The sequence below is a fragment of the Microcebus murinus genome, chromosome X (genome assembly GCF_040939455.1).
Source record: "Microcebus murinus isolate Inina chromosome X, M.murinus_Inina_mat1.0, whole genome shotgun sequence".
NCBI lineage: Eukaryota > Metazoa > Chordata > Mammalia > Primates > Cheirogaleidae > Microcebus > Microcebus murinus.
In genome coordinates, this window is record NC_134136.1 from 35,948,253 (window position 1) to 35,975,074 (window position 26,822).

At 41.2% G+C, this 26,822-nt stretch overlaps 1 protein-coding gene across 1 annotated transcript; it reads left to right on the forward strand.

The window, feature by feature from the left end:
• Positions 1 to 1,283: 1,283 nt before the first annotated feature.
• On the forward strand, positions 1,284 to 26,822 carry PRPS1 (phosphoribosyl pyrophosphate synthetase 1). Its single transcript, XM_012750781.2, has 7 exons — positions 1,284 to 1,569; positions 15,153 to 15,336; positions 16,382 to 16,480; positions 17,582 to 17,706; positions 20,971 to 21,144; positions 22,959 to 23,118; positions 25,736 to 26,822. The coding sequence occupies exons 1-7, from the start codon at positions 1,448 to 1,450 to the stop codon at positions 25,826 to 25,828; spliced, it is 957 nt and encodes a 318-aa protein (XP_012606235.1). The 5' UTR covers positions 1,284 to 1,447; the 3' UTR covers positions 25,829 to 26,822.

Genomic DNA, 26,822 nt, shown 5'->3' on the forward strand with positions numbered 1-26,822 from the left:
ACTCAGTAAATATTTGATGGATGAACTATGATGGGAGACTACTAATATTCTGCCCTGTAGTCTGCTTCCTTCTCTGAGTATTCCTATACACATGGGCCTATATTAAATTTCTGAACTTGTGAAAGTATGACAAAAGGTCAGAGGAGAGGTCCTTCATGGACATTGTTGAAAATGGCAGTAAGAGAAAGATAGGATGCTGCTTTGCTGCTTCGAGATTTTTCTGCCTTTGCCACTAGACAAATCCCTTCCTCACTCTGGGTCCCAGTTGCACCATATGTAAAACGAAGTTAGTAGACTAGATGATCTCTATTTTTATAATTGGTAATTATGAGCACTACAGTCACTTTTGATTCTAGAACTGTATGATTTTTCTCTTCTCCTACCCCATGGTTGGAGTATGCCTAACGAAAACATGGTGTAAGAATAAAAGCTCACTTTGGTCCAATTAGCAAGGATCATTATAAAAATAATAAGACATGGTGTAAAAGCCACTTTAGCAACATGCAGATACGACATTGAAGATCACAGAAGGGAGACTGGACTAAAATCCGGGTTTTCTGATCCCTCATTTGACTCATCTGAAGTTCCATAGTATTCTATTTTTTCTTTCCTTACCAAGAGTTAGGTAAATCAGACCTTTATTGCCCAGATATTTTTGAAAATTCACAGTCCTTCACTTGCTTGAACATACTTGGTCCCAGCGTTAAGAAACAAAACTCAACTTTCCCTGGCAGTGTCACTGGATGATTCAGGTGGCATGCCTTCAGTCACTTTCCCCTTAGGATTTGTCTTTCAGGCTGTTCAATTGCAAAGGGCAAACAAGCCCTTTGGATGCACCTCTGTGATGTAAAAGTGCTTTAATTCAGCCCCATTAAGAGAGAAAAATGGTGTTCAGAAACATGCAAACTCATGTGGCTGACATTCTGATGAACATATTTTTTTAAAGCAAACTGTAAACCAAAGCCAGATTTACTTTCTCGCGCTGAGGAAGGAAAAAAAAAAAAAAAAACCAAGCGTGGCTGATTTCCCGCTAGCGGGAACTATCTCCGCGTCATCCCTCCACCCACATCTCTCCACCCCCAGTAGTCTCCAGGCGCTCCAGTCTGCTCTCCCCCGCAGCTTAGCTACAGGGGGCGGGGCCAAAAGTAGTCCCGCCCACTTCATGCTCTCCAGCCAATACCTGGAGAACCGGAGGGAGGCCGAGCTATAGGGATGGGCCGGCCCCTCGCTCCCGCTCAGCTAATCCGGGCGGGGTGGGGGTGTGGACTTCCCTGCTAACCCCGCCTCCCCGGCGCTGGGTAATTTAGAGCCGCGCGCGGGGCGGGAATGTAAGATGGCGGAATAGCAGCGCGAAGAGGTTAGCATTTAGTCTCTGGGTCGACTTCGGTTCCTGTCTCCGCCGCAGCAGCGATCGCTTAGGGAAGAGTGCCTAGGGTAGTTGGCCAAGATGCCGAATATCAAAATCTTCAGCGGCAGCTCCCACCAGGATTTATCCCAGAAGATTGCTGACCGCCTGGGCCTGGAGCTAGGCAAGGTGGTGACTAAGAAATTCAGCAACCAGGAGACCTGGTAAGGGCCAAATTGGGACCCCGATTGTATCTCACCCGCCTGAACAGCGGGCGTAGAGGGGATGGGGCCGCCGCCTGAGTTCTGAGGGACTTGGGAGGGGGAAAGGGGGCAGCTCTGTGGCGAGCGTGCCCCTTGGGCTGTTTCCGTTATGTTACCTCTCGCGGGAGGGTCACGTTCATTCTCGCCGTGTGGTGGGGTGGAGTCAAGATGGAGCATGAGGCGAGGCTGCTGGGTTTAAAGGCAAGGGCTGGAGAACCCAGTGGATAGTGGCTGCCTAGAGCGACGGAGGGGACACGTGGCTTGGCTTCGCTGTTGAGCCACCCATGCTTGACTGGATTCGCTTCGGCTCTTGGACTACGCTTTGGCTCTTAAGACTAGCTTGCATTGGAGAACCTTCCGTGTAGTGAGCCCTCCTGGTCTTTCTTCTAGTGTCTAAGAAGTAGCTTTTCCATTTGAAATGTTGTGGATCCAGTCTGGTGTTGAGAGAAACTGGCTTTATATACTGTGGGCGCCAAAATCATTACTTGAGGACTTCCCTTAGATCCGGCAAGCGTTGGCCTTTCACATCTTTAGATTACTGCGTAATCGGAGCCATAAATCTACTTGATGGGATAAAGTGATGCATTGATTCTGCATCCTTGATGGCCAGCATCTCAGCTTGAGCCATCCAGAAAGTCCAGGGGACTTTAATTCTGGAATCTTTGACCTTCCCCAATGCAGCTAGTGGTACAGATAATGCAAAAGCATATTTTTCAGTAACACAGTCTACCCTGAACTTGTTCACTTCTCTTCTCTTAGGGTGGGGAATTTAGGAAACATTTTTATACCTGAATGTTAAGATAATTGAGGACAGATAATGAAGTGGAAGACCGGGATTGGACAGTCATTGCAACTTGAATTTTTTTCATTGCCTTGCCACTAAAACTTGCTTACTCCCCTTCACTTCCACCCTGTACCTGCACCATGGGACCATCTTAGAGATAATTTGGTCACCTGATTCTTTCAATACTTCCTCCACTTAACTGCGGGATCTTTTGGTTCTAATAGGTGTACTTCGTGTTTTATTGTTACCTTGTTGATCAAATCAGAGCACGGCCCACAATCTTACAGATATAGCCATATGTTAAGTGAATAGTTTTCACCTAATAACTTGTTCCATTTCTTTGAACATTTTTTTCTAAATGCTTTTGTTTACTTTTTTTCTTTAAACTGATTTCCAAGTGTAACTGCCCTTACCTTTTACTGAATAGAGTGCAGTGGTGTCATCATAGCTCGCTGCAGCCTCAAACTCTTGAGCTCAATCAATCCTCCTGCCTCAGCCTCCCGAGTAGCTGGGAGTACAGCTGCAACCATGCCCAGCTAATTTTTTTTTCTGTTTTTAGTAGAGATGGGGTCTCAACTCTTGCTCAGACTGATCTCCAACCTCTGACTTTAAAGGGATCCTAACGCCACGGCACCCAGCCCTCCCCTTATCTTTTTTAAGACCCAGGTGATAAAAGTAAAATCTACTGTATGGACAGGCTCCTGGATTGTTGTGCCAATGATTGTGATGCAAATGTACTGTAAACACTGCCATCTGTAACAAGCCTGTACCTCAGGCAAAAGAGGCTTACTGCTGCTTGGTGTTTAGCCTTGACCAAACATCATGGGCCTTAGTTAAGAATACAAAACAGGACCAGACTTTTTGAATGGCAGTATAGCTAGTGGACAAGAATGTTTTTCAATTCAAGATTTTCTTTGGCCCCTGTGGTTATTTAATCCTTTTATTATGCTTCCAGGAAAAATATGAAGACTTTATTTTCTCCTAGTCTTAATCCTTCTGCATAATGCAACATACCAGAACCTGAGGCTGTATTGGGTGAGGGGAGGGGGAAAATAACCTCATTTTCTCAGTAGAAGTTGATTTCTAATAAGCCCAACATGGATAATTGCTGACTGGCTAGGTTTCCTTGGTTCTGGCTTAATCATTAGCTTTTTGGTTCCTTAGATATTCAGAAATCTTCATTTAACATAGTCAGATATGCTGTCTATAGAGCTACCCCCCAACCTTTGTCTTTTCTATGCTGCAGACATCATACCTGCTCCCCTAGGTGACTCTTGGGATCTAAAGGTCATGGACAGGGCAACTCGATAGGTACTGTGGGTCATGTGTTGGGGAACAAATAAAACAATTTTGCTATTTCCTACAATTTGTTAGAATCTCAGGAGTTGATGCTGTCTTGAGCAGATTAGCTTTTCTTCTGAAATCAGGATTATCCTCAGCTAGTTATTTAGGAAACATACACAAGTATTATTATCCTCCTAGTTATTTAGGAAACATACACAAATAGAGGTTAAAAGTTAAGTCACTGGAATCAGGGAACTTGGATTTGAGTCCTTAATCTTTGTAGAAGACAGAAAAAAAAGATATATCTCTCATAATTCCACCACTCAAGATAAACTGTTCACATTTTGATTTATGACCTCCCAGATGTTTGTTATATATGTGTGTATTATATACTTTTAGTAGTTTTCTTCATTTAGCCATACATTTTGAGTAGTTTCTCCCTTTAGTATTTTATATGATTTTTTAAAAGTTATTTAGTTCAATTTTTTTTTTTTTTTTTGAGACAGAGTCTCCCTTTTTTTCCTGGGCTAGAGTGAGTGCCATGGAGTCAGCCTAGCTCACAGCAACCTCAAACTCCTGGGCTCAAGTGATCCTCCTGCCTCAGCCTCCCTAGTAGCTGGGACTACAGGCGTGAGCCACCATGCCCAGCCAAAACCAAAAATTTTAGAGACAAGGTCTTACTTTGTTGCCTAGGCTGGAGTGCAGTGGCTGTTCACAGGCATGATCACATCTCATTGCAGCCTCAAACTCCTGGGCTCAAGTGATCCTCCTGTCTCAGCCTCCAGAGTAGCTGGAACTATAGGTGTATGCCACTATGCCTAGCTAGTCTATATGATTTGAAACGGCTACATACTCTTATGGTTATACCATGATTTTATTTTATTTTATTTTTTGAGACGAGGTTTTGTTCTGTCACCCAGTCTGGAGTGTAGTGGTATGATTTCCTCCTGCATCAGCATCCTGAGTAACTGGGACCACAGGTGTGTGGTAGCACACTTGGCTGATTTTTAAAATTTTTGTAGAGATGAGGTCTCACCATGTTTGTTGCACAGGCTCGTTTTTAATTCTTGGCCTCAAGTGATCCTCCTGCCTTGGTCTTCCAAAGTACTGAGATTACAGGTGTGAGCCATATACCATAGTTTTAGATAGCCAAGTCCCTGTTATTGGATATTTCCAACTTCTGATCTAATGCTTTTATTTTATTTATTCATTTATTTATTTAAAGACAGTCTCACTCTGTTGCCAGGGCTAGAGTGCCATGGCATCAGCCTAGCTCACAGCAACCTCAAACTCCTGACCTTGAGTGATCCGCCCGCCTCCACCTCCCAGAGTGCTAGGATTACAGATGTGAGCCACCACACCCGGCCCTGATCTAATGCTTTTATATGAAAATCCTTGAATATAAATCTTTGACTATATCTGATTATTTCCTTAGAATAAATTCCTAGGGAGGAGCCAGGTGTGGTGGCTTGTGCCTATAGACCCAGGCTAGAGAATTACTTGAGTTCCAGGCTGCAGGGAGCCATGATTGTGCTGCAATGATTGTGCTGCAATGATTGTGCTGCACTCTAGCCTGGACCACAGAACAAGACCCTGTCACTTAAAAAAAAAAAAGTAATAAATCCCTAGGAGGGGAATTACTAGGTTAAAGGGTATACGCCATTTTGCAGGCTTTTGATACCTATTGCCAAATTGCTTCCCAGAAAAGTTGAACCAATCTCCAGTTTCATCATCCATAACAATATTGATGATATTTGATGTATAGTTTGAGCACACCTTTAAGCATTTGTGTATGTTGTATTCAACAACCCCCTCAACTGCTATGAGGGCTGGGCCCGGTGGCTCACGCCTGTAATCCTAGCACTATGGGAGGCCAAGGCGGGCGGATGGTTTGAGCTCCAGAGTTTGAGACCAGCCTGAGCAAGAGCAAGACCCTGTCTCTACTAAAATACAGAAAGAAATTAGCTGGCCAACTAAATATATAGAAAAAAATAAGCCGGGCATGGCGGCACATGCCTGTAGTCCCAGCTACTTGGGAGGCTGAGGCAGAAGGATTGCTTGAGCCCAGGAGTTTGATGTTGCTGTGAGCTAGGTCGACGCCTCGGCACTCTAGCCCCAGCAACAGAGTGAGACTGTGTCTCAAAAACAAACAAACTTTTGACTCTGTTCTCTTAAATATTAGTAAATAACTTCGGTTTATTGACTTTGGCTGAGAGGAGGAAGACTTGAACTGAACTTCGGTTGCCTAGGATTTTTGTAAGAACCATACCTTTTGGTTAGTTAATCACATGTATTTTGTGCGTGCCAACATCTCCATAGTCTGAATTCTTGAGATTTTCTTAAGAATACCATCCGCCTTTTAGATTGGCTATATTTCCTTTTTGTGTTTTTTAACATTCAGTGCTGGTTTGATGCACTTATTCCTAATGCTAAAGGAAAGGAAAAAGAGAAGCTAGTTTTCTCACTGATTGGATGGACATAGCCAGTCCTCTCACCTCTCCAAAACAACTGGGAGAATGATTGGCGCAAAGCCATTTGGAGAGTACTCCATTAACTAGAGGGAGAGAACAAAGAGTGTTATCCTCTAAATTGCTGAACTGGGTCTTTCTGCCTAATAGATTATATTAGGAGCAAACAAGTTTTAGGCACAACTGTTCGTCCCATCAAGCACTGCCATACCTTATTTCTTAGATTTAGAGGAAACCAAAAGTCGTTTATTTTCCATGCTGTATAATGAATGTAGTTCATGGACTTTTTTTTGTTTGTTTCCATTGGAGAGCGGAAGAATATCTGTCCTTTATTGTAATAACTGTGATAATGGTGGTATGGACAAAATATTTTGATGTTCTAGTCAGTTCAGTTGCAAAAAACTAAGGTCATATCAAAGTTGCTTAAATGAATTGAGAGTTTATTGAGAGAGGTACTCCAGACATCCAAGGCTAAGAAGTGGTGTTCAAAAACGATGCAATGGGGCTCTACCAGGGAGATCAGGTATCGCCCCTCCCTTCCTTCCTCTTTCACAGTAGTGCCTCCTGGATAGTCTCTTACTTCTGCTCCTTTCTCTGTGTAGGCTTCATTCTTTGGCTTCTCTCTCTTATTAGAATTATACCTGATGCAGGCTTAGGACCGTAACACCGCAATACTGTCCTACTCCAGGGCCAGCCATCCTCATGCACTCTCTGAACTCTTAATCATTCGTGGACTTTTTAAGGCTTTGTCAAAGTCTGTACATTACAGTACTACTAGAGGGAAAAATTGGTCTTAATAAGTTTAACATTAGAATTATAGGTCAGGCACCGTGGCTCACGCCTGTAATCCTAGCACTCTGGGAGGCCAAGGTGGGAGGATTGCTTGAGCTCAGGAGTCCGAGACCACTCGAGCAAGAGCAAGACCCTGTCTCTACTATAAATAGAAAGAAATTAGCCAAACAACTAAAAGTAGAAAAAAATTATAGCCAGGCATGGTGGCACGTTCCTGTAGTCCCAGCTACTCAGGAGGCTGAGGCAGAAGGATCGCTTGAGCCCAGGAGATTGAGGTTGCTGTGAGCAAGGCTGACTCCACGGCCCTCTGGCCTGGGCAACAGAGTGAGACTGTGTCTCAAAAAAAAAAAAAAATTATATACAGTAAAACAAGTAAAAGTCCTAAGTTTACTTGTACCACCTTATTTTTGACAAATAACTTGCTCAAGTTATTAGATACATGCCTCATCATAACAAATATCCTTCTATGCTGAGGGTAAATTTTAGTTTTAAGTTTAAACTTGGGAAATGTCTGAAGTGTAATAATAAAAATGATACTAGTGATTGTGTTGAGTGGTGAGCTGATACATGATTTTAAAATAATTATTCTTCAAACCTTATGTGATGTTAGAATATATCATTTTTTAAAAAATCACCTCTACTAAAGCTATGTATTTAGCTGATGTTTAATTTTATAACTAATACCTCACCTGCTTTTTTTTTTTTTTTTTTTTTTTTTTGAGACAGAGTCTCGCTTTGTTGCCCAGACTAGAGTGAGTGCTGTGGCGTCAGCCTAGCTCACAGCAACCTCAATCTCCTGGGCTCAAGCGATCCATCTGCCTCAGCCTCCCTAGTAGCTGGGACTACAGGCATGCACCACCATGCCCGGCTAATTTTTTCTATATATATTAGTTGGCCAATTAATTTCTTTATTTTTAGTAGAGACGGGGGTCTTGCTCTTGCTCAGGCTGGGTTTCAAAGTCCTGACCTCCAGCAATCCGTCCGCCTCGGCCTCCCAGAGTGCTAGGATTACAGGTGTGAGCGCCCAGCCTACCTCACCTGCTTTTAAGAAAGGATTTGAAGTGTGTTTCACAATAGTCACAAGTTTGTTAAGGAACAATGTGGAATGATAAACTACAGTGATTGTGCCTAGAATTTGACATAAAATGATTACTGAAGTTTGGTGTTACTTTAACTGTATCCCTCTGGCTTCCTGGCAGCCAGAGGGATAAAGGTGTATGCAATGGATTATGTAGCTTTTCTTTTTTTCTTCTTACAGCACAGTCAGCTAGCCTAGGATTATGTAGCTTTTATTTTCTTAAGGCTAATTTTATGGGTGGGATTCTTAAATTGTTATGTTGAGTAACATAATGAACAATATAGCAATTTTGTGGGTTTTTCTTTTTTACAATTTTTACTTTTTCATTGAATTATAACATGAATGGAGAAAGTGAATTATAACACGAATGGAGAAAGTTAAATGTACAGCATTTTTACATATGGAAAACATTCATAATAGGCATTATGTAGATTGGGATATCAAATATTTCATCAACCCTGCAGGTGTGTCACCCTCCCAAATGACAGCTCCAAATGTGGGTATTTTTTATACTGACTTGATAGTTAAGGCCTTGGTAAAGGGAGATAATCCACAGTGGTCTAAGTATTGTTGTTTTCTGGTCTTACTTGATAATAATAAAGCTTTAAAAACATAGAGGAATAGATAGTTAGCCTGCCCTTTATACTGTCTTGGATCAATTGTTAAATTACATTTGTTCTCTTAACTCCTAACAAACCACCTAGATCTGGTCAGTGAATGCGTCCAGCACAGATAATATTTGTGTTCTCGACTAAAAACAAGATCTATACATTTCTGATACCAGATGTAGAGGGCAAAGTTGACATTATTGGAAATCAATGTGCCTGACTCCACCCAGGGAAATGGAGAATTTGGTCAAGGATATGATGTGATGTATGAGGGACGAATGTGGGCAAGATTAAAATTTTCTGGGTTTTGCAGTTGTTCAAATAAAGTGTGTATTTTACACTGATAGCACATATCAGTTCAGTTCCTGGGTCACACTAGCCACGTTTCAGGTGCTCAATAACCACATGAGGCCAGTGGGTACCATATTGGACTGTACCATTCTAGGGCCTGCATTTTGGAAAACATGAAAGTTGTCTTTCTAGAAAGCCCTTCCTGGCTCCCTCCTGCCTATCTGAATTTTGAAGAATATCTTCAGAAAGCAATTTTGACATTGGCATAGTTGGTATTTCAAACAGATTCAATTGTTTCTTAAGGCTGATGATCTTGGTGATAAAATATCCTCAGCATAAAAGATGCATATCCTTTTACGTTTTATAACTGAAGATAAGGCAAAGTTCATATAAAAGCTGAATCAAGTTAAGTATTCGTAAGTTAGAACAAAAAAGAGGTAGATCACTCTGTCACTTCATCTACGTGGAGGTTCACAAAATTGCTGTATTGTTCATTATCTTACTTAGCACCACTATTTAAGGATCACACCATAAAATTCTTTGTCACTGTCATCCTGGTGAGCCCATCAGATTATAGTTCTTCCCCAAATTAAATATCATACAAGTATCTGCAAAAGGGCATGAGTAGATTTGTCAACCTTTTAAAGAAACATGTTCACACTTGCCTCTATCATAGAGCCAAAGTGAATTATTTTGTGAAGGATGATGATAAGTCAGCCTTCTAAATTTTCCCAATAACAGGCCTAAATCCTGTTTACTGTTTATAATCTGTCTAAAATGAATGGGTACGAGGGGCAGCTAATTCTTTTTTTTTTTTAATATGTGTTGTCTTTTCACTTTCTCTTTTTTTTTTTTTTTTTTTTTTTTTTGAGACAGAGTCTTGCTTTATTGCCCAGGCTAGAGTGAGTGCTGTGGCATCAGCCTAGCTCACAGCAACCTCAAACTCCTGGACTCAGGCAATCCTGCTGCCTCAGCCTCCCGAGTAGCTGGGACTACAGGCATGGACCACCATGCCCAGCTAATTTTTTCTCTACATATTAGTTGGCCAATTAATTTCTTTCTATTTATAGTAAAGATGGGGGTCTTGCTCTTGCTCAGGCTGGTTTCGAACTCCTGACCTCAAGTGATCCGCCCACCTCGGCCTCCCAGAGTGCTAGGATTACAGGCGTGAGCCACCGCGCCCGGCTGAGGGGCAGCTAATTCTGAAGGATGTTCATTCATACATCCATTCATTGTTTTGGCACTGGCTGCTGGGGATACCCGGAAATGGGACAGATCTCGTCCTTGCCTTCACAGAGCTTGCATTCTAGTGGAGGAGACAGACAGTAAACAAGTACATAAATAATAAGGTGATAATAAGTTGTGGTAAGTGTTCTGAAGGGAATAACCAGGGTGATGAGAAAATACCTGGGGAGGATCACTTTGTTTAGCTTTATATTATGGAACATTTCAAACATATACGGAAGTAGAGAAAATGGTATAATGATCACCCCCTACTCCCAGTACCCATCATACATTTCAGCAGTTACCAATTTATGGCTACTCTTTTTTTTGAAGGGCTAGGGGGTTGTGAGGGGGGTGCTCAGTTGCCTTGTTTGTTTTTGTTGAGACAGAGCCTCACTGTGTCACCCTGTGTAGAGTGCAGTGGCATCATTGTAGCTCACTGCAACAACCTCTAACTCCTGGGCAGTAAGGTGTCCTTCTGCCTCAGCCTCCTGGGTAGCTGGGATTATAGGCCCACGCTGCAACGCTTTCCTGGGATTTTTGTTGTTGTTTCACTTTTTTTTTTTTTTTTCTTTTTGGTAGAGACGGGATCTCACTCTTGCCCAGGCCGATCTTGAACTCCTGAGCTCAGGCTATCCTCACGCTTCCTCACTCCCAGAGTGCTAGGATTACAGGCGTGAGCCACCATGCCCGGCCTTATAGCTACTCTTGTTTCATGCATTATTTCCCCTTCACACATAACTCCCACAATTGAATTATTTTGAAGCAAACACAGGTGTTTTGTCACCTATGTATATTTTAGTAACCACAATACCATTATCACGCCTAAAAAATTAACAGTAATCCCTTACTGTCAAATAACTAGACAGTGTTCCAGTTTCCCCAGCTCATAAATGTGGGGTTTTTTTGTTTGAAACAGTATGCAAATAAGGTCCATACAGTATAATTGTTTGATAGGATTTTTTTTTTTTTTTTTTGAGACAGAGTCTCGCTTTGTTGCACAGGCTAGAGTGAGTGCCGTGGCGTCAGCCTAGCTCACAGCAACCTCAAACTCCTGGGCTCAAGCAATCCTGCTGCCTCAGCCTCCCGAGTAGCTGGGGCTACAGGCATGCGCCACCATGCCCAGCTAAATTTTTTTTCTATTTATATCAGTCGGCCAATTAATTTCTTTCTATTTATAGTAGAGACGGGGTCTCGCTCTTGCTCAGGCTGGTTTTGAACTCCTGACCTCGAGCAATCCGCCCGCCTCGGCCTCCCAGAGAGCTAGGATTACAGGCTTGAGCCACCGCGCCCGGCCTGTTTGATAGGATTTTTAAGTCACTTAATTTTACAGGTTCTCTGGGAGGTCATTTTTGATAAGATGGTCAGGGAAGGAAGACATTTTGATTGGAGACCTGAAAAGTGAGTAAGGTAGCTGTATGAAGAGCATTCCAGGTAGCGGGGAGAAGTGTAAAGGCCATGAAGTAGAAATAGTTGTATTCATGCCGGGCGGTGGCTCACACCTGTAATCCTAGCACTCTGGGAGGCCAAGGTGGGCGGATTGCTCGAGGTCAGGAGTTAGAAACCAGCCTGAGCAAGAGCAAGACCCCATCTCTACTATAAATAAAAAGAAATTAATTGGCCAACTAATATATATAGAAAAAATTAGCCCAGCATGGTGGCACATGCCTGTAGTCCCAGCTATTCGGGAGGCTGAGGCAGGAGGATCACTTGACCCCAGGAGTTTGAGGTTGCTGTGAGCTAGGCTGACGCCACGGCACTCACTCTAGCCTGGGCAACAGAGTGAGACTCTGTCTCAAAAAAAAAAAAAAAGAAAGAAAGAAAAGAAAAGAAACAGCTGTATTCAAGGAATGTAAGGAAGAGAGTGTGGCGCAATGTATAAGTTAGGGAGAAAATATTTTGAAATGACCGATTTGTCAAATTAACTGTTCTCCAAGTTCTCTCAGTATTATATATTTTCTCAGAAAATAATACAAGTACAGTAAGTTCTTTTTGATTGACTACAAAAGTGCTGTTTTTAGTTATGCTTTTATGACCTTAGGTTTCACTGAGGGCTGCAGCAATAGTTCACTCAAGTATACACAAGAGTATAAAAATGCACTTTTAGTTGCAGTTGAATTTTGAGATAATTGTAGATTGACATGCACTTGTAAAAATAATACATAGAGATCCAGTGAGCCCATTATCCACTTGTCCCAAAGTTCCCAATCATAGTTTTCCCAACTATAATTTTCTTGCAAAACTAGAGTACAATGCATCAGCCAGCATATTGAAGTTGATAGTGTCAAGACATAAAATGGTTTTATCACTGTAAGGGTCCTACCTGTTGTAACCACATCCACCTTTCTCCTCCTCCCCCTCTGTAGTTTTCCTTTTTACATTGCCTTTGTCTGGTTTTGGTGTCTGAGTAATAATACTGGCCTTATAAAATGAGCTGGAGAGTGTTCCCTCGTCATCTGTCTTCTAGAAAAGATTGCGCAAAATTGGTGTTAATTCTTCTTTCAGTGCTTGGCAGAATTCTCCAGTAAAGCTTTTTATTCAGTCTTCCTAGAGGTTTATCAGTTTTATTGATAGTTCCCTCCCCTCAAGAACTAGCTTTTTGTTTCATTGAATTTTTTCTGTTTCCTGTTTTCAGTTTTAGTGACTTCAGCTCTTGTGGTTATTTTCTTCCTTCTGCTTGCTTGGGTTTATTTTGCTGTTCCTAGTTTCTTGAAGGTAGGAACTTAGATTATTGACTTGAGCAAATAATACACTTTTAGCATAAGCATCCATGGTATAAAATACTTCTTGAATTCAGTGCCTGGAGATTTATATTCAGATATCCTAAACTAATGTGTTTTCCTTTTTATTCTGGCTGCCAGGAAGCTCAGCTGGTTTTTTCTATTTGCTTTTATTTTTCTTGCTTTATAATACTAACCAACACCATTCTTTTTAAAAAAATGCCTTACAGTTTTTATTTTGATGATCTTATATGAAAAGTGAAATGAGTAGGACAAAAAGACCCAACAGCTGTTGGAGGGCTTCCATGGACATCTTAGCCAAAAGGACTGGTTACGAAGCAAAATAAACCCATTTGTCAGGAAGATGCAAAAGGAAGCAGCCATCAAACAGCTTTCAGTGCTTAAAAGCCCATTCTTTTTGTAATAAAAGTAGGATCCCTTCAATAGCTACTTGGGTTAGAAATGAATAAATAAGTGATTATATCTGCTATGTCAGCTTCTTCTGGCAATCGAATTACCTCTGCCAATTTTCATATAAGTTCGTTTCAGAATGCTCCTTAAAGTTTTGTTTGGGGAGTGGAATGGGGTAAAAGTGATCCTAACAGGCATGGGACAGTGGATAGTTGCTGAAACCACGCAGAAGATAGCACTTAGAGTGAGATAAAGGTCTGGCTCTTTTATTTAATAACTGTATTGCCTTTTGATTTGGACAGAAAATTTTTCTCTTGCGATAGGTGTTGTCAGGCATTCTAATCTACTCCTTGCCTATACACACACATACCTCTTTCTCATCTAGGGGATCGATTGGGAAAATGGTGCCGTTTAAGGTGTCACTGAGGTTTTTTTTTTTTTTTTTTTTTTTAGGTCATAACTTTTTCTTGTTAAGGACCCAAGTATGGGTGTTAAAACTTTGATTCTGTGGTAAAATAATAGCCCTACTCCATAACTGGAGTAACTTTCCTGTGGAGTATTATTAAACAAAATTCACTGATTAGGCCAGAGTACAGTTAACACTGAATGAGGGCAAGGACCACATCTGTCTTATTTACCATTGTTTCTGTGGCACCTAGCACAATGACTAGCATATGAACAGTTAATATTTATTGAGTGAATTGCCAACGTGGTAGAGGTAGGGCTGTCTTCTGTATAAAGTGTCATTATAGAACAGTAGCAGTTCACTCCTTATGATATTTCTCCTTTTGTTATGTATGGAATATATAACAGTCACATGTGATGTATCAGGTTTATATGCACATGACAACTGCAGATCAAAAATATATGGGAAAAAATTGTACCTGTATAGAGCGTGTACAGACAATTTTTTTGTGTGTGGTTTTATTTTATTTATATATTTTTTGAGACAGAGTCTCACTGTGTTGCCTGGGATAGAGTACTGTGGTGTCAGCCTAGCTCACAGCGACCTCAAACTCCTGGGCTCAAGGGATCCTCCTGCCTCAGCCTCCCAAGTAGCTGGGACTACAGGCATGCGCCACCATGCCTGGCTAATTTTTTTTATATTTTTAGTTGGCCAATTAATTTATTTTTAGTAGAGATGGGGTCTCACTCTTGCTCAGGCTGGTTTCGAACTCCTGACTTTGAGCGATCCTCCCGCCTCAGCCTCCCAGAGTGTTAGGATTACAGGCGTGAGCTACCACACCTGGCCTATTTTCTAAATGTAAAGTACAACAGCTATTTTACATAGCATTCATACTGTATTAGGTATTATAAATAATCTAGAGATGATTTAAAGTATACAGGAGGATACGCATAGTTTATATGCACATACTATGTCATTTTACATAAGGGACTTGAGCATCAGTGGATACTGGTATCAAAAGGGGTTCCTAGAACCAATCCCCCTCGGATACCGAGAGATGATAACTATACTTCTCCAGATAGTAAGTCTAAGAAGCAATAAGTCTAAGAAGCACAGCTTCCCTACAAGTATGCTGTGAATGGGTTACAGCTACACGTGGATACTGATCCCTCAGACTTCAGGTGATCCTCTGAAGGAGCCCCTATACCCAGAAGCAGTTCACTGCTTCAATTTACTCCAGTGCAGTATACAAATATTACCATTTTCTACATGTGACACGACATGAAAAGGATTGGCTAATGTTAGTCTAAAGTACTTACAAATAATTGGAACATAATTTCAGCAGGCAGCCTGTATTTCATCTCACAGGTTGTGATCTGCGGTTGCTTGAATCCATGGATCTGGAACCCAAAGATGTGGAGGGCTGACTGTATAGCACTTAAAAATCTATTTTATGTTGTTTTTCTTCCCCATTGCAGTGTGGAAATTGGCGAAAGTGTACGTGGAGAGGATGTCTACATTGTTCAGAGTGGTTGTGGTGAAATCAATGACAATTTAATGGAGCTTTTGATCATGATTAATGCCTGCAAGATTGCTTCAGCCAGCCGGGTTACTGCAGTCATCCCATGCTTCCCGTATGCCCGGCAGGATAAGAAGGATAAGGTAGGAGCAGAATCTTTTTTTTTTAAAGCTGGGGAAACAAGCACTTTTCCAAAGTCACAAAAGAATTCTGTAACCAGCAGATACATATTTAGGGGGTATTTTTTAAATCACATTTTGTTAGGGTAATACCTATCTTCAAAACAATAGACATATTAATAATTGGTTTGTATAAAGCAACATTTGTAGTCCATATTTATTCCAGTCCTACATATGTAACTTTCAGTTAGCTCACTGGTATTTTTAATTGTATCAGTAAGACTAAGCACCAACTCCGCATGGAGTAGAATATTTTTTTGAAACTATGGTAGATCCTCTCAAAGTGTCAAAATTGGGGTCCTCGTTATGACCTCTTCATAAAACTTCATGAAAATTGAAGTCTGTTACATGAATACTTGATTTTCTCATATATATATATATTACACCAGATCTGGTATATTTGAAGATAAGGCACGTACATAAAACTTTGCAAGTCTATTGTAATTAATGCCCGATTTCATACACAAGCCTGGGAGAAGGTCAGATATTTTGATTCAAACAGAATATAAATTAAAGGGCATGGATTTTTCTATTTTATAGTGTGGTGGGCATGTTTATTTTTTTTTTTAAGGGATTTAAGGTTATTGGAAGGCTGACCTCCAGATGAGTACAGTAGTGGTATAATTTACCAAAAAAAAACCCTATAATTCCCATTCTTTATTGATGTATCTTTAAACTTTGACACATCAGATGTTATACAGGTTTAAGTATGTATGTGCCAAAATTTCTAATAAAATTATTTTATTTTTAAAGAGATCTTTAAGTCTACCTAGTTTGCATAATTATACATTGGAAACACTTGAATAGGATGAAAATATGTACGTTAAGAAAATGAAAGCTAGGAAGGTATATTCTTTATTGAAATAGTGTCCTAAGTTGGAAAAGTGATGTTTATTCTAGGTTTTAATCTACTTACAGTCAGTGGCCATGTCTCTTTCTATGAATTTCCTGATCAAATAGTTTTTCAAATTGGATTTTTCTTTTTTTCTTATTTCTTCCTCTCATTTAGAGCCGGGCTCCAATTTCAGCCAAACTTGTTGCAAATATGCTGTCTGTAGCAGGTGCAGATCATATTATCACCATGGACCTACATGCTTCTCAAATACAGGTATCAATGGAACCTAAATATTGGGGGTTAGAAAGGTGGGAGGTGAGTGCCAATGATGCTGAAGACAGCAGAGAAGCCAAAAATTATGCCAAAGTACAGCTTAAATAAACTAGACATCAACAACATTTTAAAATGTATTCACATTAAGCATAGTTCGTGCTCTTGGTCATTTGAGGTGGTGAGATAGGGAGGCAGTCTGGTATTATGGGAAAGAGCATAGACATTGGCATCAGACCTAGTTTGAATACTGGTTTTGACACTTACTAGCTTTGTAAGCTTGGGCAGGTTACTTAACTTCTCTGTCATATACTTTTCGTTATTGTGAGTATAGTAAGATAATTAAATTCATAATATAATGCCTGGCCATGATAGGTATTCATAAATGGAAAGTGTTATTGTCATTATTATTTGTTTCCCTTGAATATTCACTGTCTTAGATTTAGAGCCACAGATATTAGAACCTACTTTCTAGCATAAACCCAGAGTGAGGGGAGTGGAACACCACTTTTATGCTTTTCAAAGAGGCTTTCAAATCATTATCATTTGAGGCTTATGGGAATTTAATGAAGTACATAGGACAGGAGATTGTACTTATTTTATAGAAAGGAATGACTTGAGAAACACAGCTAATTTGTATCAACTAGAGTTAGAATATAGATCTCCTGACTTCTAGATTATTGTTTGTTATAAATAGCTTCCACTAAGTTATACACCATAGCATCTCTAACTGGTTTATCAATTAGCTTTTTGCTCCTTAACAAATCAATGCAACATTTATTGGCATAAAGCAGTATTTATTAACTCATGAGTCTGCATGTTGGCTGGGCAGTTCTTTCGGTCTTGGCTGAACTTGTCCATTCTTCACATGGACTCACTCATGTTCCTATGGCCAGTTGTGGGTTGGCTGAGAGCTGGGCTCTCTGACACAGCCTAGATTCGAGGAGGCCGTTTTTATAATCTACCACACTGGGCATGCCTTCCCATCAGTTTGAATGTTGCAGTAAGGTATTCTCTGAGCAAGTTACTGCTTTCTTTGTGTTAGCCATTTATAAATGGAAGAGAAGGAAAATGAAGCAAAACTGATCTAGCTTCTTTCTATAGGGCTTTTTTGATATCCCAGTTGACAATTTGTATGCAGAGCCAGCTGTACTGAAGTGGATAAGGGAGAACATCTCTGAGTGGAGGAACTGTACTATTGTCTCACCTGATGCTGGTGGAGCTAAGAGGTATGGTTGAAATTAGTATTGTAACCAATGTACTGGGAAAATCGTTTCAGACAATTATGTCAGAAAGTGATAAGTATACTCCTTCTGAATGGATATACCAATAGTTGGGACATGGGTTGAATATAGTGTTACTTACTCTTTTTACTTGCCTGAATCACTACTTGGAAGACAAAGAAAAAGAGCCCTAAATAGTCATGGTATTGTGGACTTGACCGTAACACACGAATAGCTTGGCACTACAGAGTTAGCAATACTGTAATAAACCTATCGCAGGATGGGAAATTTGGTTTTCTAATGAATGGCAGTTGCTATGAACCACATTAGTGTACAAGGTTGCTTTTACATACCTCTTAATGCTGTTAATTTTGGGGGGATTATGATCAAGCAGGAAGCAAAATAAAATGTGTTATTTTTATTTTAAACCAAGACGATAAAATTTTAAACAAACTGATTGCCAGGGCTTGCCAGTTACAGCTCACATGGTGCAGACTAAGAGCTCTTGATTTCCTTAGTGGATTACTCGTTAGTAATGCATTCAAAAACATAACACATGTTCTTCTTGTTGTGGAAATAGAATGAAGAGCAACAAAACACAGATGATTAGGAAAAGCTAATTCAGAATTTTCCAAAAGCCATTCAAATCTTCAATGACTGTTTCTTAACAACCTCTTGATTTCAGTAACTTCCACAGAACTGATAAGCTGGGAGTTTGAGTCGTTTTATCCAGCCAGATGTATGGCTTGGTGAGCCCCATGTAATCACTAGTTACCATTTGTAATATTGGAGACAGAGCCTGAAAAACATCCGCCTACTGGTAGTCATTGTACTTGTCTTAACTTATTGGCCATTATTTTCATATCTTGCCTTGGGGCTTAGAGAATAGTCACATTTGAAATAATCAAGAAAGATTTTCTTTCCAAAGTTGGGTGCAGGAGAACTGCCTTTAGTAGATTATTTTTTCATTATAATTGTCTTACAGTGATGGAGTATTTTTCAAGTGAGTGGCTATCACTTTTTTTTCCCTATTGGCTATATAATTGTAATCACTTCTGTCTTGGCAGGGTTTGGGGATTAGGTGGAGATCCCTGTGTGATTTTTGATTCTCACAGTGGTTCTCCACTCAAGAGTATAAGGAGTGACTTTTTCTAGCCCTCTTTATGCTTTGTTGGGCACTGAGCTTGTTGGCCATTGAGTATGGACAGTTCGGGACACTTAAACTGATTGATCATGCATTTGCCTTGGATAAGTAATCATTCCAAACAAATAAGTTACATTGATATGTGCCGAAGCAGTAGTAATGGAGAGCACAGGGTGTAGTTCATTTAGATCAAGGTGTAAATGTTGTCTAAGTTGTGGTTCACAGAAAAACCTCAGCTATGTGATCCTAGTCACAAACACAAAAACCACAGAACAAAATGCTATAGTTTGATCAATGCTACGTTTAAAAACAAGACAAGGCCGGTCGAGGTGGCTCGTGCCTGTAATCCTAGCACTCTGGGAGGCCGAGGCAGGTGGATCGCTCAAGGTCAGGAGTTTGAAACCAGCCTGAGCAAGAGCGAGACCCCTTCTCTACTAAAAAAAAAAAATAGAAATTAATTGGCCAACTAAAAACATATAGAAAAAGTTAGCCGGGCATGGTGGCACAGGCCTGTAGTCCCAGCTACTTGGGGGACTGAGGCAGGAGGATCGCTTGAGCCCAGGAGTTTGAGGTTGCTGTGAGCTAGGCTGATGCCACGGCACTCTAGCCCGGGCAACAGAGTAAGACATTGTCTCAAAAAAACAAACAAACAAACAAAAACACTAAGACAAAACCCAAAGCACAGGCCTCTTCTGCATGCATGACAGGGATGTCGCAGCAGAGCATGAACAAACATGTCACTGGGGCAGCTCACTGTCATTTACACTGAATGGATATCTGTTTGAGTTATGTGGTACTTTGTCCAAAAACACATTTGTCTTCTATCCCACCTTCTAGTCTGGTTTGTATTATCTTGTAATTAGAAAAATAAGAATTCTGTTTTGATTTCAGAAATACTTTGGCCTATATAGTGAGATGCCATCTTGATAACTTTCTTTCTAGGCTTCATGAAAGGAACTCCCAAGCTTGGTGTCCAGGTACAGTTGGCACTGACTGTTGGTGGGTGTTCTGCCACCCTCACTGAGAGGAGCAATGAGGGCATAGGCATTGGAACAGGCTGGACACTGCTACTCTCCTGCAAGCTTCAGGGTCACTTGTCACCACATTCACAGTCACAGGTCTTCCATGGCAGAAATTGGGATAGCCTGCACCCTCCCTGCATTAGTTAATGAAGCCTTCTCTCATCTGTTCTACTGCCAATCCATTAAATCAGCTGGCCCCAACTTTTTTGGCACAAGGGACCAGTTTCATGGAAGACAATTTTTCCAGGGGCCAGGGATGGGGGTGGGGTGGGGGCAGAGCTCAAGCAGGGGGTGATGCAAGTGATGGGAAGTGGCTGTAAATACAGATGAAGCTTCGCTCGCCTCTTGCTGTGCTACCAGTTCCTAAGTTTCATGGAAAACAATTTTTCCACTGCTAGAGGGTTGGCAGGGGAGGCAGAGCTCAGGCGGTGATGTGTGGCCTGGTTTCTGGCAGGCCATGGTGCATGGGTTGGGGACCACAGCATAAAATAAATGTGTTATAGTATTAATACTGCTTCCCAGGACTGGTGAGGGTGTATGTCCCCTACCAAGTATGAATGCTCACCTAAGTTTGACCAATACATTCACAAACTGCTATCGGGATATGTAGGTATTAATCTATAAAGCACAGTTTGTGATCTGCCTTTGATGTCAATAAATGATGGTTGCTTTCTTCCAGCCCTGGGAACGATTTGGTTTCAAGGAGCATTCTCCCCCAGAAAACATGTCCATTCTTCAGTCTATTTTTTTTTTTTAAAGATAGGGTCTTACTCTCTTGCCCAGGCTAAAGTACAGTGGCACAATCATAGCTCACTACAGCCTTGAACTCCTGATCTCAAGCGATCCTCCTGCTTCAGCCTCCCAAGTAGCTGGGACTGCAAATGCATGCTGTCACACCTGGGTTTTGTATTTTGCTTTTTTGTTGTTGAGATGGGGTCTCACTATATTGCCCTGTCTGGTTTTGAACTCCTGGCCTCAAGTAATCCTCTTGCCTCAGCCTCCCAAGTCACTGAGATTACAGGCATGAGACACTGAGTCTGGCTAAGACCCTGTTTCTTGTGTCTTAGAAACCACACATACACATGAACACCCTTTGTTTTGCAGAGTAACTTCCATTGCTGACCGGCTGAATGTGGACTTTGCCTTGATTCACAAAGAACGGAAGAAGGCCAATGAAGTGGACCGCATGGTGCTAGTGGGAGATGTGAAGGATCGAGTGGCCATCCTTGTTGATGACATGGCTGACACTTGTGGCACAATCTGCCACGCAGCTGACAAGTGAGTGTGAAGTGCTGGGGCTGATGGTTGGAAGTAAAAACCTAACAACTGCTGTCTGAATGCCTCAGCCTGCTGATTCTTTTTGGAACTGAATTGAGTTGGATAAGTGGCTTTGGATGATTTTCATTACCCTAGTCTTGAATTATAATACATAGAAGTGGATAATTAGTCTTATTTTTTTCAGATTTTCTTAATTTTTTCCAATTTTTATTGTGCTAAACTGTTAATATATATAACAAAATTTGCCATTTTGACCATTTAAAAATATATAATTCAGTAACATTAATTACATTCACAGTGTTGTACAACCATCACCACTGTCTGTTTATAAAGTTTTTTCATCGCCTTGAGTACCCTATGTTTGATAGCTTTTTGTTTTAAGGAGAATGGTTTTTTTAAAACTCTTAAGTGTCTGAGCCTTGCACAGTGCCTGTAAAATATTTGGATGCTGAATGATTCCTCGCTTGGATTCCGGAGTTTATGTTTATAAACCCATTTCATTCTTGTGTTAATAAGGGGATGCTAATTGCTGCAACAGGTCAACATCCTGAAATGTCAGTGGTTTAACATGATAGTTTTCTTTTTTTTTTTTTTTTTTTTTTTGAGACAGAGTCACGCTTGTTGCCCAGGCTATAGTGAGTGCCGTGACGTCAGCCTAGCTCACAGCAACCTCAAACTCCTGGGCTCAAGTAATCCTTCTGCCTCAGCCTCCCAAGTAGCTGGGACTACAGGCATTAGCAGTAGCTGGGACTGCAAATGCATGCTGTCACCATGCCGGGCTCATTTTTTTTCTCTATATATTAGTTGGCCAATTAATTTCTTTCTATTTATAGTAGAGATGGGGTCTCGCTCTTGCTCAGGCTGGTTTCGAACTCCTGACCTTGAGCAATCCGCCCGCCTCGGCCTCCCAGAGAGCTAGGATTACAGGCGTGAGCCACCGCGCCCGGCCTTAACATGATAGTTTTCTCCTTGTCCATGGCACCCTCCAATGCAAGTATTCTTGGTTGGACTCATTTTCTCTAAGCAATAGTTCAGAGATGCAGATTCTTTTCAATCTTGTAGTGCTATATCTTTAACATGTGGCTTCCAAAATTACCTTGGAAGACATTTCCATTCTGGCCAGCCAGAAAGGGAAAAGAACACAGAGGATCACTCGTGGAAGATTTTTATAAATCCAGCCACAAAGTGGTATATATCCGTATCTGCCCACATTTCAATAGCCAAAATTAAGCTACATGGCCACACCAAACTATGCAAGGAAGGCTGGGAAATGTAGGTCAGCTGCATGCCTAGGGAGAAGAGGAGATGGAGTTTGCTAAGCACTGATGTCTATGCAGAGTCCTTTTACAGTAATCTAAACCTATTCAGGCAAGATTCTTCTTAGTATGGACTGAATTGTCTTCCCAAAATTCATATATGTTGAGCCCCAACCCCCAATGTGATGATATTTGGAGATCACTTTTGGAAATTTAGTGTCAGATTAGGTCACCAGGGTAGAGCCCTCACAACGGAATTAGTGCTTTTACAAGAAGAGAATGCTGGAAAGCTTGCTGGTACTATCCCTGTGCCTACTCACAAGAAGAGGTCATGTGAGCACACAGCAAGGTGGCAGCCGCCTATGAGCTAAGACAAAAAGGCCTTGTCCGCACCCTGATCTTGGACTTCTAGACTCCAGAACAGTGAAATGTTATTTAAGTCACCCAGTGTATGACATTTTATCATGGCAGCCTGAGCAAACTAATGCACTCCCTCTCCCTGACTCAGATTCTGTAGTGACAAGAAAGATTAATTCAAATGAACTTCTTTTCTTGTAGACTTCTCTCAGCTGGAGCCACCAGAGTTTATGCCATCTTGACTCATGGAATCTTTTCTGGTCCAGCCATTTCTCGCATCAACAATGCATGCTTTGAAGCAGTAGTAGTCACCAATACCATACCTCAGGAGGACAAGATGAAGCATTGCTCCAAAATACAGGTGAGAGTGAGATTCTTGCAAAACAAGATTTCACTAAGTGTTTAGGAGGTGGTTATGTAATGTTGAATTAGGTGTCTAGATTCTGAAGATTTCCTTCATTGATCTTAAGGGTTTAGTGTATCATCAGAATCTGTGTTCCAAAAGTGAAAAAAAAAAAATCACCTGTTTAGAAGTTCAAACTGCTAGACCTCAGAGTCTCTGGAGGATGGAGCCAAGAAGTGTCTACATTTTAACAGGCTTTCCTCATGATTCTGATGCACATTACAGTTTGCAAATCCATACTTTACAGTTTTTTTGTCTTACTCTTAACTATAGGCCCCTGAAGACATAATATGAAACCTTTAAAATGATTGAATTTTAGTGTTTCTCAAAGTATACTCTGGACCTAAGGTTCTTATTAAAATGTAGGTTCCTTTGCTCCATCCAAGAACTATAAAACCAGAAATACTGGAACCAGTATTTTAAAGTAATTCCGAATAATTGTTAGACACTAAAGTTTGAGTGCTGTTGCACTGAAAGAATAAGACCTTTCACTAATTAACAATGTGTACAGGCTGGTCCAAGTGCATGATCATAACCAGTTACAGATTCCTTCGTTCCTTCTCCACACCCACTGCTTCACTTGACCAGCATTTAACAAAAAAAAAAAAGTGGGGGGCAGGAACAGTATCCTATTAGCTTTCTGAAATTAATATATATAGTTGGAGGATTGTTGCCATCCTTTTTTTTTTTTTTTTTTTTTTTGAGGCAGAGTCTCACTCTGCCCGGGCTAGAGTGCCATGATATCATCCTAGCTCACAGCAACCTCAAACTCCTGGGCCAAACAGTCCTTCTGCCTCAGCCTCCCAAGTAGCTGGGACTATAGGCATGCGCCACCATGCCCAGCTAATTTTTTCTATGTATTTTTAGTTGGCCAATTAATTTCTTTCTATTTTTAGTAGAGACGGGGTCTTGCTCTTGTTCAGGCTGGTTTCAAACTCCTGACCTTGAGCAATCTGCCCGCCTCAGCCTCCCAGAGTGCTAGGATTACAGGCGTGAGCTACCACGCCCGGCTTTGTTGCCATTCTTAAGGATTTTTTTTTTTTTTTTTCAGTTTAAATTTTCATTCTTTTTTGAGACAGTCTCACTCTGTTGCCCGGGCTAGGTTGCCATGGCATTAGCCTAGCTCACAGAAACCTCAAACTCCTGGGCTCAGGCGATCCTCCTGCCTCAGCCTCCCAAGTAGCTGGGACTATAGGCATGCGCCACCATGCCCAGCTAATTTTTTTTTTTATATGTCTATAATACCAGTAAATTTATTTTCTATATATTTTTAGTTGGCCAATTTCTTTCTGTTTTAGTAGAGACTGGATCTTGCTCTTGCTCAGGCTGGTTTTGAACTCCTGACCTTGAGTGATCCTTCCGCCTGGACCTCCCAGAGTGCTAGAATTACAGACATGAGCCACCACACTCGGCCATTTTTTTTTTCTTCATTCTTAAGGGCTTTAAAATGCCAACCCACCACCATTTTCATGAGCTGGAATCAGGGTTTTTCTTCAGTTAGCATTTGGACCCCTTCCTAAGTGGTTATGTTACAGATGTTCTGAAGAGTAGCTGAGTGCAGGCTCCTGAGAGGAAACAGTACAGTGTAGCACTTTTAAGACAAGTGGCACACAGCAGCACAATTCACAATTGCAAAGATGAGGAAACAACCCGAGTACTCATCAACACATGAGTGGATTAATAAAATGTGGTATATGTATACCATGCAGTACTACTCAGCCATAAAAAATGGTGAACTAATACCTCTTGTATTAACCTGGATGGAACTGGAGCCCATTCTTCTAAGTGAAGTATCATAAGAATGGAAAAACAAACACCACATGTACTCACCGTTAAATTGGAACTAATCGATCAACACTTAAATGTGCACACATGGAAGTAATATTCATCGGAAATCAAGCAGGTTGGGGAAGGAGGGGATGGGTAAATTCACACCTAACCAGTGCAGTGCACCCTATCTGGGGGACGGGAACACTTACGGCTTTGACTCAAATGGTATAAGGGCAATTTATGTAACCAAAACGTCTGTACCGCTGTAATAGTCTGAAATTAAATAATAGTAAAAACACCCACATTCTTTCAGTGACTCTCATATTAAAGCAAGAGATCTGGCCAGGTGTGATGGCTCAGGCCTGTAATCCTAGCACTCTGGGAAGGCCAAGGCGGGTGGATCCTTTGAGCTCAGGAGTTCCAGACTAGCCTGAGCAAGAGTGAGACACTTTCTCTACCAAAAATAGAAAGAAGTTAATTGGACATCTAAAAATATACAAAAAAAATTAGCCTGGCATGGTGGCGCATGCCTGTAGTCCCAGCTACTCAGGAGGCTGAGGCAGAAGGATTGCTTGAGCCCAGGAGCTTGAGGTTGCTGTGAGCTATGTTGACGCCATGGCACTCTAGCCCGGGCAACAAAGTGAGACTCTGTCTCAAAAAAAAAAGAGATCTACTTGTAGAAATAAATCTTGCAAATCTGACAAAAAGAGGAGGAGCACTCACTAGGCTGCTTGTCAATGTCTGCAGATTGGCCAGTCATCTCTGTCCATATGATACTAACCTAACGCCCTTCTTGCCTTCCTAGGTGATTGACATCTCCATGATCCTTGCAGAAGCCATCAGGAGGACTCACAATGGGGAGTCTGTTTCGTACCTGTTCAGCCATGTTCCTTTATAATAGAATAACTTCTGAAGCTTTTTGAAAATAAAATCAACCCCCCCCTCCTTGTTTTCCCTTGGTATTTGATGACAAAACTCTGCAGAAGACCCAGCTTATTCCAGTGTAGCTTTCTACATCCCATATTGACTATTAGAGCTTATTATAAATGGGGAAAGACGGATTGAGATTAATTGCTAGGATTCCGACCTGCGTTGTTTCATTCTGGCTTCCTCCATGATTTTTGTGAGATTTGCAGCTTTAACTATGGGCTCAGCTGCTGCAAGATTTTAGACTTGTGAAGGTGTTGTGTAGAGGTGTTTAACTGTGATTGGGAGAGCTCAGGATACTTTGCATGTGAATGCTTCAGGGTTTTCTTTGTTCAGTACAACTAGCAACAGAGCCAACCCACTTGGGACAAGGTCTCCTAAGATCTGTGCTAAATTTCAGCAAGAGCTCTGGGCTGCCCTAAACCTTGTCCTGGTAGCTGAGCACCCAACAAGGCAGGAGCAGGCAGCTCAGCTTGAGCAGCCATGGGGTGGGGTTGGGGGATGAGGGTGGGGGGGCAGCACTTAGTGCAGCAAATGTTTCTTGGGAGGAAGAAGCCTGATCCATCACCATCTGCTTGACTGTGTAGCTCTGATTCTCCTTTGTACCTGTTCCTTTCCATTGGCTTACCTTCATCCATCTCGACCTTTTCCTGTCCAAATATCCTCTTGGGCCCAAATGATCATTGTACCATAGTCTTCTGAAAAGCAGACTTGCTTCCTGTTGTGTAACTGCTAACATTCACATTAGATGATTTGCTGTAGCTTAATCTTCCCTAGCCTACTACTGCTGTAGCAGTAGGTTTTAGGTGATAATCATAGTGCCTTTGGATTCATTTAAGTATTTAATTTTCATCTTCCTTCCATGGATCTGTTTAGCCTCTCAAATGACCTGAGACTTCTGTTTTAAAAGATTGATGTTATTGTTTCTTGTAGAGGAAACTAATAAAGTGTCTGTATGTGTGTGA